Source organism: Ziziphus jujuba, chromosome 1, assembly GCF_031755915.1.
Source record: "Ziziphus jujuba cultivar Dongzao chromosome 1, ASM3175591v1".
NCBI lineage: Eukaryota > Viridiplantae > Streptophyta > Magnoliopsida > Rosales > Rhamnaceae > Ziziphus > Ziziphus jujuba.
In genome coordinates this window covers 8,148,293-8,163,374 of record NC_083379.1, presented here as the reverse complement: position 1 = coordinate 8,163,374, position 15,082 = coordinate 8,148,293, and the positions used below count along the sequence as shown (strand labels likewise).

At 36.2% G+C, this 15,082-nt stretch overlaps 2 protein-coding genes across 3 annotated transcripts; both read left to right on the top strand.

Moving 5' to 3' along the window:
* Window positions 1-9,092: 9,092 nt before the first annotated feature.
* Window positions 9,093-9,940, top strand: LOC125423633 (RING-H2 finger protein ATL56). Its single transcript, XM_048478341.2, has one exon. The coding sequence runs from the start codon at window positions 9,227-9,229 to the stop codon at window positions 9,743-9,745; it is 519 nt and encodes a 172-aa protein (XP_048334298.1). The 5' UTR covers window positions 9,093-9,226; the 3' UTR covers window positions 9,746-9,940.
* A 1,011-nt stretch (window positions 9,941-10,951) lies between these two features.
* LOC125423626 (uncharacterized) lies at window positions 10,952-14,153 on the top strand. 2 transcript variants are annotated; one of them, XM_048478328.2, is made up of 2 exons: window positions 10,952-11,678; window positions 12,864-14,153. In XM_048478328.2, exon 2 carries the CDS (start codon window positions 13,077-13,079, stop codon window positions 14,013-14,015), a length of 939 nt encoding a protein of 312 aa, XP_048334285.2. In that variant the 5' UTR covers window positions 10,952-11,678; window positions 12,864-13,076; the 3' UTR covers window positions 14,016-14,153. The 2 variants fall into 2 exon arrangements, with proteins under 2 accessions (XP_048334285.2, XP_048334280.2); XM_048478323.2 differs by having other exon boundaries at window positions 12,859-14,153.
* The last annotated feature ends 929 nt before the right edge of the window (window positions 14,154-15,082 follow it).

Sequence of the window (15,082 nt, the reverse complement as noted above, 5' to 3'; positions counted from 1 at the left end):
GACTATCATTTCGTATGTGAAAAAGTTGTAATTGGTGCACTTGAAACTAAATTCATACCATCATTGCAGCAAGTTGCAGAAATGCTTACAAAACCACTGCCAAAACATTCTTTCTGAAACTTTAGAATCAAGCGAGGAGTTCACAATCTTTCCCTCACCAGCTTGAGGGGCCCTAATGAAGCACATATCCAGTCAACCATCAATCATGACAGCAACAAAAAGGAAACAGAGGAAGTCAACCATTCTAGCTAGCTGTTACGGTTACATATGACAATATATATTTTGGAAACACCTTTCACGGGACTGCATGTTTATAGCTTCCTTTATTGTTTTATACCTTTGCTTTGTTTCTTTCCTTTTACAATGATTGACCTTTTGTATAAAGACTTGGTTGAACATCTTGTTAAGTCAAGAAAGAGTGAATAAGAATTTTCTTCACTTCATTGCTTTCTTTTTTCTTCATTGCTTTTTTTTTTCAAAATCATTCGTAAGAAAGGGTACTCTAACATAGCTTGTTTTATAGGGTTAGCTAATTATCTTTTTCAACCGAAGATCTCAATTAGAATATTAGATTTGGAATTCAGACTGCATTCTCTAGTTTCCTAAACCAAGAAATCTTTTATAGTAACTTTCTAGTCTCAATACAAAATCTATGAAATATAGTAAAAAAGAAGAAAAAAATAATCAGCATAGTTTGGTAACATAAATCAAGGGCAAGTTTCTTTTTCTTGTAATTTTCACCAACAAATTAAAGGAATTTTTTTTTCTCTAATTTATTAAATAATTCTCAGGTATTTCATAATTAATAGATTTACACATCTATTAAGAGTGTAGAAAAGTCCTCCACTAAGTGATAGGCAAAATACATTCTATAATATAATATGCAATAAAAAAAATATTTTACTATTAAACAACTTCTCTTTCAATACTTACTACTATATTTTGTCCATTCTATAATGTATATATTATATATTCAACCAGAAAAAAATTTTTCATGTAGCGCATATGAGGCTAATAAAAATTGGATTTTAAGTGATTTTTGGTTAATTGCTATGTGACAAGTTTTCTCCAGTTTAGCCTTTATTTATAAGAAAATTTATTCCTAATTGAAGAGGTGCAATCTGTATTCAAATTGGTTCATAGGAATTGTGGCTCTATATATCACTTGAAATTAGTTGATAGGTAATTAAAACTTTATTATATAAAGTTTTTCCGGTTTCAAATTTATACATAGCAGCAAAACAGGCTCTCAATAAGCAGATTCCCTTTGTTGTTGATGAGTACTTACCAATGGCGGGTTTATCCCCTGCTTTATGTAGTGCTTTTAGCTTTTGAAGAAGCTGATGAGGCTTTAGTCTCTCTGTAATGGCGCTTGGCGCTTATTTTTGCCTTTTTTGCTCTTTCAATGGAATCTTTTTTTTTTTGGGGGGGGAATATAATGTTAGAGTTGGGCCTAGGCCCACAAGTGTGAATGATTTGGGTTTTTGGTTGTTAAGTTTGGTTATAATAATTTTAAATCAAATAATATTTTGATAATAGTGGGAGAGAGTTTTACGGGAGAATAACTCCTTATGAGAGTTTGAAGGTTGCACGAACTGTAACGTTCTTTTCAATTTTAATTTTTGGAAGGAAATACAGAAAAAAAAAATATAATGGTAAAGTGAAGGTACACAAAGAGTTCGAAGAGAAAAGCTTCAGAGGTGCTGAATCTGAAAGCTTTTGTAGCCGTTGTATCTTGGGAGACGTTCGCTACAAAACTCCTGCACCGGTGGGCGTAAAACGTCTTAAGGACACTGTGGTATCACACAGGCCTCGGTCAACCTTTCTAGAAAGTAGATCAATTTCAAAGACCTACAGTTTCTAAAATGCTTTATTTATTTTGTATTTATTTTTATTTATTTTGTATTAAATTGTCCGCATGTATTTACATATATTCATCTATGATATTTTCCCAACAATCTTAAGATGTTTTATTAATTTTTATATATGTAAATATAATGTGGAAATTTAAGTTATTTATTATGTAATTGTTTACTTTTAAATATTTCCATGTGTGTTTCACCGTTGAAACAAGAGAAGAGAAAAAAAAAAAAAATTATTAAACCCGTGGGTATAAAAATTTATGGGTAATTATTAATTTTTTGTTTTTGATCAAAAATCTTTCCAAAATTGAATTGCCCATAAATTTTTAAACATTTTGGTGTATTTTTGGTAATTTTTTGGCCACTGGGAGAGTGGAAAAGAGAAGGAAAATTGTTGCTGGGTCGTATGACCCGTTTACCAGAGTAACCGGGTCAAAATGACCCGGTTGAAGGTTGAAGAAGAAAAGAAATAGGGTTTGGGCTGTATCTGAAAGGCTGGGCCGGTTTTTCTAATGTTATTGGGTCAGGTCCAGTTCTAAAGCCCAGACCAAGTTAGAACAGGTTACTATTCAACCCAGGACCCAGGCCTGATTGAGATCAAGGCCCAAGAGAACCGGTCCAATGGCAAATGGGCTTACCACGTGTCGCCAAAACAATGAGCCACGTGTCGCCCAACGGGTGGAACACGTGTCGACCTGACACAGATGACACGTGTCTCATTCTCGGACGGCCACGTTTCATGCTCTGGACAGTCCACGTGTCAACCTGCTACAGGTGACATGTGTCTGTCTCTAGTAGCGACACGTGTCGTAAATAGTGCCAACAGGGTCGTCACGTGGCATATCCACGTCATCAATGTGATGATGTGGCATGGTGCCACGTCAGCATGGTTATGACGTGGCAGTGACACGTCACCAGGATGATCACGTGGCGGGGCACCACGTCAGCAGTCTGATGACATGGCATGGTGTCCCGTGTGCCGATCGATGATGTGGCGTGGTGCCACATCAGCACTATGATTATGTGGCGGGTGCCACGTCAGCCCTGTGGCCAGGCCACATCAGCATGGTGACACGTGGCATGAACAGTACTTTTAGGGTGTATACAGTAATTTTTTGTGGTGTATTCAGAAAACCCTAAAAATCACTTTTTGTGTGTTTTCCTTATGGAAATTGCATATAATTAGTTTGTTAATATAGAAAATAACAACTAATTGATTTATGTTTTGTGATGTTACAGAAATGGCAAGTGGAGACAACAGGACTGTGCCCACTCAGACTTCTGGAATTCAGATGCCTCCTTCTGCTAGTCATGTAGAGAAACCTGAGAAGTTTAATGGAGCAAACTTCAAAAGATGGCAGCAGAAGATGCTATTTTATTTGACCACCCTGGGACTTACGCGGTACTTAACTGAAGATGCACCACTCAGTAATGAAGAGAGTGATAAGGAGACTCTCATGGCGGTGGATGCATGGAATAATTCCGATTACTTATGTCGGAATTATGTCCTGAATGGCATATCTGATGCCTTGTATGGTGTATACTGTAGCACGAAATCAGCAAAGGAGCTGTGGGAAACACTGGACCGAAAGTACAAGACCGAGAATGCGGGTTCAGGAAAGTTTATTACAGGCCAATTCTTGGATTACATGATGGTGGATGCAAAGCCAATAATGAATTAAGTACATGAGTTGCAAGTGCTGATTCAGGAAATGCTTGCTGAAGGGATGATAATGAATGAAGCATTGCAAGTGGCCTGCATGATTGAGAAACTACCTCCGAGTTGGAGTGACTTCAGGAATTATCTGAAGCACAAGAGAAAGGAGATGGATATGGAGTCTCTTATTAGCAAGCTTCGCATAGAAGATGACAACAGGAAGTCTGATAAGAGAACTTCGAAGGCCGTGTTGAAGGCTAATATTGTGGAGCATGGTCAGGGCTCCAAGAATAAGAAGCAAATTGGAAAAGCTTCTAAGTTAGGGCCAAAAGGAGGAATCTCCAAGAAGGCCAAATTTCAAGGCAGGTGCTTCAACTGTGACAAGATGGGTCACAGAGCTACTGAATGTAGGCTGCCAAAAAGAAAGAGGAACCAGGCACAAGTGATGGAGGACATCACTAAAGAGGTTGACGATATTGACCTAAGTGCTGTGATATCTGAGGTGAACTTGGTGGGATCTAATCCTAGAGAGTGGTGGATAGATACTGGTTCGACCTGCCACGTGTGTTCGGATAGGAGTATGTTCACTTCCTTCGAACCAAAGAAGAATGGGGAGAAGCTATTTATGGGTAACTCCGCTACCTCAGAAATCCAAGGTGAGGGCAAAGTAATCCTGAAGATGACCTCGGGGAAAGAGCTGACTCTGAATAATGTATTGTATGTTCTAGACATTTTCAAGAATCTGGTATCTGGATCGCTGCTGAGCAAACATGGTTTTCGCTTAGTGTTTGAGTCAGACAAGGTTATTTTGTTTAAATTTGGGATGTTTGTGGGAAAGGGCTATGTAGTCAATGGTTTATTTAAGCTGAATGTAATGACTGTAAAGCCTAAAGAAATGAATAAAGCTAGTAGTTCTTCTGTTTACTTGCTTGAATCTTCCATTTTATGGCATGGTAGACTAGGACATGTTAATTTTAATTCTCTGCGGAGATTAATTAACTTAAATCATATTCCCACATTTGAAATTGATTCCAATCATAAGTGTGAAACTTGTGTGGAAGCAAAACTAATGAGGTCATCATATCAAACAATTGATAGAAATAACGAACCTTTGTATTTAATACATAGTGATATATGTGATTTAAAATTCGCACCGACTCGAGGTGGTAATAAGTATTTTATCACCTTTATTGATGATAGCACGAAATACTGCTATGTATACTTGCTTAAAAGCAAAGATGAGGCTATAGAGAAATTTATTCTCTATAAAATGGAAGTTGAGAATCAACTCAACAAGAAAGTTAAAGTGATCAGAAGTGATCGTGGTGAAGAGTATGTAACTCCTTTCGGAGAGTATTGTGCTCAACATGGCATAATATATGAAATTACTCCACCATCTTCGCCACAATCAAATGGTGTGGCTGAACGGAAAAATAGAACCTTGAAAGAAATGATGAATGCAATGTTGATAAGTTCTGGAGTACCTCTTAACTTGTGGGGGGAAGCCATTTTGTCGGCAAATGACCTTTTAAATAAGGTGCCCCGAAAAGATAAGGTAAAGACACCGTATGAGGTATGGAAGGGAAGACAACCCTCCTACAAATATTTACGAGTGTGGGGGTGTCTAGCTAAAGTAGTAGTACCTACACCTAAGAAGGTGAAGATAGGTCCCAAAACTGTTGATTGCATCTTCATAGGATATGCACAGAATAGTAATGCATATTGGTTTCTCGTGTATAGGTCAGAAATTTCTGATATACACAAGAACACAATAATGGAATTGAGAAATGCATCATTTTTCGAATACATTTTTCCATATAAAGTGGAAGAAGGACCGAGTACGTCTAAACGAACTTATGATACTATTTATGATGATAATCATGATAGTGATCAAGAACAAGAAACTGAAGTTGAGCTTAGACGTAGCAAGAGAGTAAGAACTGAAAATTCTTACGGTCCGGATTTTCTTACTTATATGCTAGAAAGTGAACCTCAAAGCTTCCAAGAGGCCATAAATTCTCCTGAAGGGAATTTATGGAAAGAAGCAGTTAAAAGTGAAATTGATTCCGTCCTACAGAATCACACTTGGGAGTTGGTAGATCTTCCTCCAGGTTATAAATCTTTGGGTTACAAATGGATTTTTAAAAGAAAGATGAAAGCAGATGGAACAATAGATAAATACAAGGCAAGGCTTGTAATTAAGGAATACAAGCAAAAGGAAGGCCTTGATTATTTTGACACTTATTCTCCAGTAACGAGGATAAATTCCATAAGGATGGTACTGGCAATCGCAGCATTGCGGGATCTTGCAGTACATCAAATGGATGTGAAAACAGCCTTTCTGAATGGAGATCTAAAGGAAGAGATCTACATGGAGCAACCAAAGGGTTTTACTGCTCCAGGACAAGAAAGGAAAGTTTGTAGATTGGTAAAGTCCTTATATGGACTTAAACAAGCTCCAAAGCAATGGCATCAAAAATTTGATAATGCCATACTAAAAGATGGGTTCAAAATAAATGAATGTGAGAAGTGTATCTATGTAAAAGATACAGAGAATGGATATCTTATTCTATGTTTGTATGTAAATGACATACTCATAGTAAGTAGTGACGACAATATGGTCCGAACTACAAAAGCCATGTTAAATTCTGAATTTGACATGAAAGATATGGGGCTTGCAGATGTGATTTTAGGTATGAAAATCACGAGAACTTCGAATGGAATCATTCTTAGTCAAACTCATTATGTAGATAAAATACTGGCTAAGTTTAGTAATGATGATACTAGTATAGCCAGAACACCCATAGATATGAGTTTATGCTTATCCAAAAATAAAGGAGAAGGTGTATCTCAAGTAGAATATACTAGGGTGATTGGAAGTCTAATGTACTTAATGAGTTGTATCAGACCAGACTTAGCCTACGCAATAAGTAGACTAAGTAGATACACGAGTAATCCAAATGAAGATCATTGGAAATGGATCATTAGAGTACTAAGATATCTACGATATACTCATGAATACGGACTGCACTATACAAGATATCCTGCTGTATTAGAAGGATACAGTGATGCAAATTGGATATCAGATATAAATGATTCAAAATCCACTAGTGGCTATGTATTCACATTAGCAGGTGCAGCTGTGACATGGAAGTCCTCGAAACAAACTGTGATAGCTCGATCCACTATGGAATCCGAGTTTATTGCTCTAGATAAATGTGGTGAAGAGGCAGAATGGCTACGCCAATTTTTAGAGGACATTCCGAGGTGGCCTAAACCTGTGCCAGCAATAAGTTTACATTGTGATACTCAATCTGCGATTGGCAGGGCACAGAATATTATGTATAAGGGAAAGTTTAGACACATTCGTCGTAGACACAATTCCATTAGACAATTAATCTCAACTGGAGTTATCTCAATAGACTATGTAAAGTCAAAAGATAACATTGCGGATCCGCTAACCAAAGGGTTAAATAGAGAACTAGTTGAGAGTCATCGAGGGGAATGAGATTGAAGCCTGTGAATAAAGTCAATACGATGGAAACCCAACCTAGTTGACTGGAGATCCCAAGATCTAGGTTCAATGGGACAACTCAATTGTAAAGACTAGTATGGATCACTGTGGGGGGTTAATCCTCTGCCCATTCCTATGATGAAACAGTGATAAAAAGAGGTTAAGCATAAAAGTATGCTTTTAATGATTCCTATAAGCGTGTGTTTGGTAATCTATGCATAGGTATGCTGATTATAAAAGAAATAGGAATCACCTATGTGAGAGAGAAGAGTGGCCGCTTCAAAGGAGAATTGTTTAGGGCACAATTCTTTAGAAACTCTCGCAGAACCAGGGAGGTGTTCAGGGCCAAAAATGAATCAACAGTGAGAACTGAAGTGTATCAAGAAGGAATCATGTGTGGGCTATGTTGTCATTTACACAAAAGATGAAATGGTTCAAAGATATCGTTTCTACCATATGTCAGTAAAGAAAATGTAGTCTCTCAAGGGAAGGTTCAAAGAGTAACATCTACCTATCCTATGCAGGTTCCGACTGTAGAGCTTTACCACTAGAGTCATGTTTGTATTTTTAAATCAAATCATTCATGTGGGGGATTGTTAGAGTTGGGCCTAGGCCCACAAGTGTGAATGATTTGGATTTTTGGTTGTTGAGTTTGGTTATAATAATTTTAAATCAAATAATATTTTGATAATAGTGGGAGAGAGTTTTACGGGAGAATAACTCCTTATGAGAGTTTGAAGGTTGCACGAACTGTAACGTTCTTTTCAATTTTAATTTTTGAAAGGAAATACAGAAAAATATATATATATATATATATATATATATATATATATAGTGGTAAAGTAAAGGTACATAGAGAGTTCGAAGAGAAAAGCTTCAGAGGTGCTGAATCTGAAAGCTTTTGTAGCCGTTGTATCTTGGGAGACGTTCGCTACAAAACTCCTGCACCGGTGGGCGTAAAACGTCTTAAGGACACTGTGTTATCACACAGGCCTCGGTCAACCTTTCTAGAAAATAGATCAATTTCAAAGACCTACAGGTTCTAAAATGCTTTATTTATTTTGTATTTATTTTGTATTAAATTGTCCACATGTATTTACATATATTCATCTATGATATTTTCCCAACATTTAACAACGTAGGCACACTGCTAAATTACAGTATGGGTGTTTTTGTTTTTAGAATAAATACATTGTTCGCGAAATAGTTCAGTTTACCATTGGTTCTCACATATACTAGAGTTTTTTTTCTTTTATTTATTGTTTTTTTAGAACATAGAGATTACAGTTTGGGTTGTTAATTTGAGTTAAGCATTTTAATGTTTTTGCTAATCAGTTTAACATGGTCTTTGCATTGTTAACTTCTGTAGCTTTTGTCATAATAACTAAAATCTAAAACGCTAACATTATCATTAAAGCTCAAAATCAAAGTATACATTTGTACAAGTTCAATCATTAAACATTTTGGTGTTTTACTATAATATCCTCAACGAAAAGGTCAAATATCCTCCTAATAACCTCAAATAATTTTCTTATGCTTCTTCTAAATGATATAAACCATTAATTTTGTTCTCTGAACAAATAACACTATTTTTTTTTTTCACCAAAAAATCATACGTTCTGGTTCATAATTAAAAATAGATACTTATTTAACAGTTGAACAATCTATCATACATATTTACGAAAGTGAGTTTTTTTTTTTTTTTTTAATATTTTGGTCTGAAGTGATATTTTTTTACACAGCCTAAGTGTTTATTAGAGTTTGAAAAATTCAGATCGGCTGGTTTTAATGTTATTTAACATTTTTTTTAGAAGGTTAATTAGTGTTGTAGCAGATTCAATCACATGCCATGTGTCAGAAGTTAGAGAGGATATTTTCTTAGTAAAAGACACATAAACCATATTTACCTAAAAAAATTAAATTTATGACATAACATCAAAGGTCAAAAGTGTAATTCTCCTCCTACTTATTTAAAATTAAAAAAATGGTTAAAAAAAAAAACTAGGAAACTATAAATTAGCAGGATAGTGAGCAATTTTCGGTTTTTTTTTCTTATTAATTTTTTTTTTTTAATTACAAAATCGCAACTTGACAGGAAAAAAAGCCAAGCCGAACGCCCTCGTTCCCAATCGATTCTCTCTCTCTCTCTCTCTCTCTCTCTCTCTTTCTGCACGGCATCGCAATCGGAATCCCATGCCTCCTCATCACCATCATCAGCCTAATCGACATGGAGTTCAATCGCCATCGCCAAAGCCCAATCAGAAGTTTCTCTTTCTCATCCTCAAAGTGGTCATCATGACCTTCATAACCACCCTCTTCTTCCTCTTCCTCGGCGTAGCCGCCATGCTCCTCCTCTGCCTCGCCGGTGGGGCCCTCCACGGTCGCCGCCGGCGGACCCACTTCCCCTATTCCTCTAATGGATTATTTCCTGAAGACCTGATAAAGCTTCCCCAATTTAGATACGCTAAGAGAATCGAACGCCAAGAAGAAGCCCATAGCGAATGCGTGGTTTGCTTGGATCGTTTCAGAGAAGGCCAGTGGTGCCGGAAACTTGTCGGCTGCAATCACGTCTTTCACCGGAGTTGTTTGGATACGTGGTTGGTTAAAGTCGCCGCCTGTCCGATTTGCCGGACACGTGTCGGGTTGAATCAGCCGGTAAACGGTTCGACGGTAGGTGTGGAAGAAGAGGCTAAGCTTGTGAGGTTTTGGTAGAAAACAAAACACTGATTTTGAAGGGTTTGGTAGGAATTTTAAGTTTTACAAAGCGTTGAAATTTTGTTGTTGTTTATTTGTTAATAACTCGCTTTTTCTTTTTCTTATATATATATATATATATATATATATTTTATGTGTAATGCAAATTAACATTCGAAATTGAAATATGAATTGCAACATGTTTATTTGTGATTTCTGTTCAAATGGTAGAAAAAGGTAGCTGGATTGAGCTTGTTTGTGATTCTCTTGGATTCCTAATTACCTATGTAGATTCTTTATGGTACTGAGACGCAACCTAATGGAGAATTGGTTGCTTTTTTCAATCTTGAGTAAATTAATTGCACAGAAATTGATAAGTAAGTATTGGAGAGGGAAACCGTGAAAGACAATTCGCCGTCCGTATAGATACGGTTTCTACAAAGAGATCAGGTGTACACTTATCATAATTTATTATTCTTGCTCCATATTACATAGACCAAGATAAAATTGGTTACTCTAATTAGCAAATTATGTATAGTCATAGCAAGGTTTATCATGTATTGGTTTTTGGCTGGTGAAAGTTTATGATAACATCCATATCAATCTCATCTTGGAAGTTTTTTTTTTTCTTGTTTTTTTTTTTTTGTTTTTTTTATTTTTTATTTCCTTTTAACTAGAATTTCAAGTATAAATGGCTTTTACAATTACATATTGCTTTTTCAAGTAGTGACGTACTTTTTCTCCAGTATTGTACTTCTTTATGAAGGACCGAATGTTTTTGCCAAAAAAACAGTTTTCTTGACATAGGCAAACACATAAAAACAAACAAGAGCTCTTCTCGAGGTTTAAATTCTTTTTATCATAAGAAGCACTTCCAATCTAGTTATTTATTGTTTATCCCAAAAAAATTCCGGTTCAAAGGGTATGACATTTGTATACTCATCTCTAATTTGAACTTTCCAAGATTACAAATTAGAATTGGCAATGGTATTTTCTTAGCATCAATATAGAAATTAGAATTGGCGATGGTATTTTCTTAGCATCAATAAGGTGTTTCATTTGTTGTACAAGTAATATAAATGACCTGTTTGTTAATCTTTACTTTCCTGATTTCGTATATTCTCTTATATCTGTGGAAACTGGTTTAAAAATGGCTGTCCAATAGTCTTATATATCAAAGTTAGTTGGATTTATAACTCTACGTTGTCTGTTGACTCAGTACAGGTTGGACGTGGGAGGAACCTTTTTGGCATTTTCATCAGATGTACAAGTTGTTATTTGTTACAGCTTTTAGTTTGTCTGTGATGAGTTCAGTGTGTTATACTTTTATGTTTGAATCAATCTGAATGTTTGATCATATTTACATTAATTTGTTTTAAAGAAAAATGTCCACATTGCTGTGTGGTGAGATATACAAATTGAAAATGCGCAAATTCAAATTACAAGTGGATTGTGAATCACACTTTGTTATGTAGTACAAAACCAAAAACCTCTGATAATGTTTGGTACACGTTTCTTGGTGCATTGAGTTTCAGTTAGGGCTCTTTAAATATCTATCATTTATCAGTTAATGTCTGTTGTCTTAAACCATGCAAGCCTCCACTTTTTTGTTCTTGTGGTTTTCTGTAGATGTTATTAGTAGTGTAAAAGTATAATCAAGCCTTGATGAACTCCGATAGGAACTGGATTGACTTTATAGTTCAACATACACTAGAGAGAGGAAGGAGAAGATTTTTTATTACTCATTAAAAAAAGGACTGAGAAAGGACAAGTACAATAAGAAATATCTTCAAGGAATGTTACAGAATCATATACATATAGAAGAAATATCATCTTGTTTCTAATTTCCCTTGGCATGAAAGCAGCATGGTTTTGGCAAAAGAAAAAGCAAGGGACTTGCATAACAGATGCTGGCTGGTCAAACATACACCTTGAGGAAAGTATTAGTGCGGTAAGGTACTCATAATTGTTGTTCCTCCTTTTTAGATTGTCAATTTTGACATCTTTAAGTCTCTCTGAGTTTATTTTGCAATTAATCAGAACCTGGCATTTGGTCGTTTTGCAAAAGGTTTGACCTGGAGTAGGCCTTTGTTAAGGACATCGTTGCTTGTTTTCCTTGTGTGCTAAGGATAATATTTTGATTGAATATAATTGGCTTCAGTGAAAATTTTCTGTTGCTGGATACTTGGTGCGCTTGCCTAGTTTTCTTCTTGTTGTGTGTCAGCTCAAGAGAGGTTAGAAAAATTGGTGAAACTGATGGTTGATGATTGATCTATATAAACTATTTTGAAATGTTTCGATGGGATTATGATATCATAATACAATATGATATTTCATATGCATATTCAAATGCACATGTGAAGTTGTGATTCGTGAAGTGATACATTTTAGTGTAAATTATATATTGATGAAGGGTAAATAAACGACAAAAATTTGTTTTTTTTTTTTTTTTTTTTTTTACATAATTCGATTGAGACTGCAAAAAGTTTTCACTCTGGAATTGATTTCAGCAAATGTGAAGGTATATTCTTAGGAGGAATAATAGAAACAAAAAGAAAAAAAAAATAATAAAGCCGGCATTCTTAGAATAAGAAAATAAATTTTAAAATTTCATGATATAATTATATATATAATTATTAATTGGGTAAGGAATTTAACTAGGTATTTACGACGGATTGAAATACAAAAGGAGGGTAATTATTTAGCATATGCCCCAGAAAGTACTTCCAAAATAATTCTTAAGCTTCGCTTTCCATCTATATGATGTTACATATTTTGCTGGATGGTTTTACTCGTGTGATGTCATTATCACATAAATTACGACAACAATCAATCAATTATTTATAGATCATGAATCCAAGCAATAAAAGTATAATCATTATTAAAAACTATAAATTAAAATATTACCTATTTTCTATCATTTTCACCATTTATAATTATGAGATGGAGATCACACAAATCATATATAGATTTAATAGTTATAAATGGTTTTGGTTTACTATGTGGTAGACGATTTCACCCAAGCAATCCTGGTCATTTTATAAATAATAGGTAATTGCCATGTTTAGGAAGTAATTAATTGGAAAATAAGCAAAGAAATATTGATTTGATTCTTCTGTGTTGCTATGAAGGGTAGACATTTGTAGGGTGGTGACCGGCGCGCCGCCAAAGAAGAAAGATAGAAGGTGAAATTTACAAAGTACGTCGCAGTTCCAAAAGGACCAATTTGAATTTGATCCTCTTTTATAATCTAAAGACCTTTCCCAATTGGTTCAAAAGAGCTGAAGCAGAGTCGGGTTTGGGAGACTGACTGATTGACAAAACCACCCCAAAAAAAAAAAGGGAAAAAATGCCACAAGGCCTCGATGTTTCCTCCCACACACACCACACCTGCTCTCCTTTCCCAACTCTCAATATCCTTGTCGATTCCTTGCTAATTTTCCTGAGAAACAAACGCCTCTTCTTTTCCATTTTTGCCCTCACCACTTTCCCTCTCTCCCTCCTCCTCTTCTCCCTCTCCTTCTCCTCCCACCACCTCAAGTCCCACGTCTACCACCTCGAATCTGTCGCCCGCCTCGCTTCCACACACTTCGAGGCCCGCCACGTCTGGAAGGAGTCTCGCAGCGATGCCGTCTCGCTCCTCCGAATCAGGGCTCTCTTCTTCCTCCCTTGCTACGCTCTCTCCCTCCTCGCCGCCGTCGCCGCTGTCACCTCCACCTTTTCCGCCTGCAACGGGAAGCGTCCGAGTCTCCACGCGGCTGTTTCCGCCTTTAAGATGACGTGGAAGAGACCCCTCGTCACCACCATTTGCGTCTACGCGATCCTCCTCGCGTACGTTCACGTGCCGTTGATGCTCGCGGCGATCTTCGGTCGCTCTCCGGCGTCGAGATTCTTGATCCTGCTTGTGGGGTCCGGGGTGGAGATTTACCTGATGGCGGTGATGAGTATGGGCCTGGTGGTGTCGATCACGGAAGAGAGATACGGGTCGGATGCGATCCTGGTCGGGTCCGGTTTGATGGCAGGAAGGAGGGTTTGCGGGTGGGTGCTGTCGGGTTTGTTCGTTTTGATGTCGGGGATCATCGCTAGGAAGGTGGAGGATGCGATGGACGGTCAGGATTCGTGGTCTGTGAGGAAAATTGCGATGGAGATGTGGAACAAAGTGGGCTTGATGGGCCTGTACGGAACGGTGGTGCTTTGGAGCTTTGTCGTTACAACCGTTTTCTATTGCGACTGTAGAAAGCGCCATGTAAATAGGAGTGAAAGTGATACTGAAATGGTTATTGTTTAGTTATTTGTATTTCCCTTTTTTTTATTTTTTTCTTTCAATTTTTATCTCTCAAGCAACATAGAAATATCTTTTTTTTGCTTTTTTTGTTTTTTGAACAAAATACATGTTCAAATTTAAATAGTTGCGAAGTTTGATGAATTTTTGAGGTAATTATTATTATTATTATTATTTAGCCAAGTTATAAGTAAATACAAAAAAATTAAAAAAAAAAAAAGAAAAAAAGAAAAATGGCAAAGATGAACATAGGGATGTCAACGGGGTGGGACGGTATCGGTTTTTAAAATTCCATCCTCGTCCCCTTGGGGAATTTTACATTCTATCCCCGCGATTTTTTTCGTTTCTTTAGATGCGGGATGGGATCAGGGATTTTGCGGGGCAAGGACGGGCGGGACGGTTTTTCCTATTTTGTTTTTTAATTGATATTTTTTAAAAAAATTTATATAAAAAAATTATTTTATGATTAAAATATAAAAAAAATGACTACAATGCAATAAAAATATAATAAAATACATCAAGGAACAAATTTACAATTATAATAAAATACATATTTAGAAAAATAAATAAAAAAAAAGAAGAAAATGATTTTACATAAATAAAATTTTATAAAAAAATAATAATAAATATATATATATATATATATATATATATATATATATATCGGGGCTGGTTCAGGGCGGGGGTTATTATTCCCCGTTTTCGACTCGATTTTTAGGCATTTGTCCCGAGCCTGTTCCGCATCCCTGAATTTTCGAGGAAAAACCACTCCGTTAGGGGCGATGCACCGCGGTTTTGGAGATGGATGGGGCAAATTGACATTTGGGGATGGGTGAGGCAAATTGACATCCTAGATGAACACTTGGGTAGTGCTTCGTTTAAAATATTGAGGGAATGGAATGGGATGGATGGTAAAATGGAAAGGAATGGAATAACAGGTGGAATGAGATGAAGGGTGGAATTGATTAATTTGTTTGGTGGGATTTTAGAATCATTAATTGAATCAAGAATGGAATAAAAGACTATTTTAATAGCATCAACGACTTTTTTCCTCTCCTAGAAAGCCAGTTAAG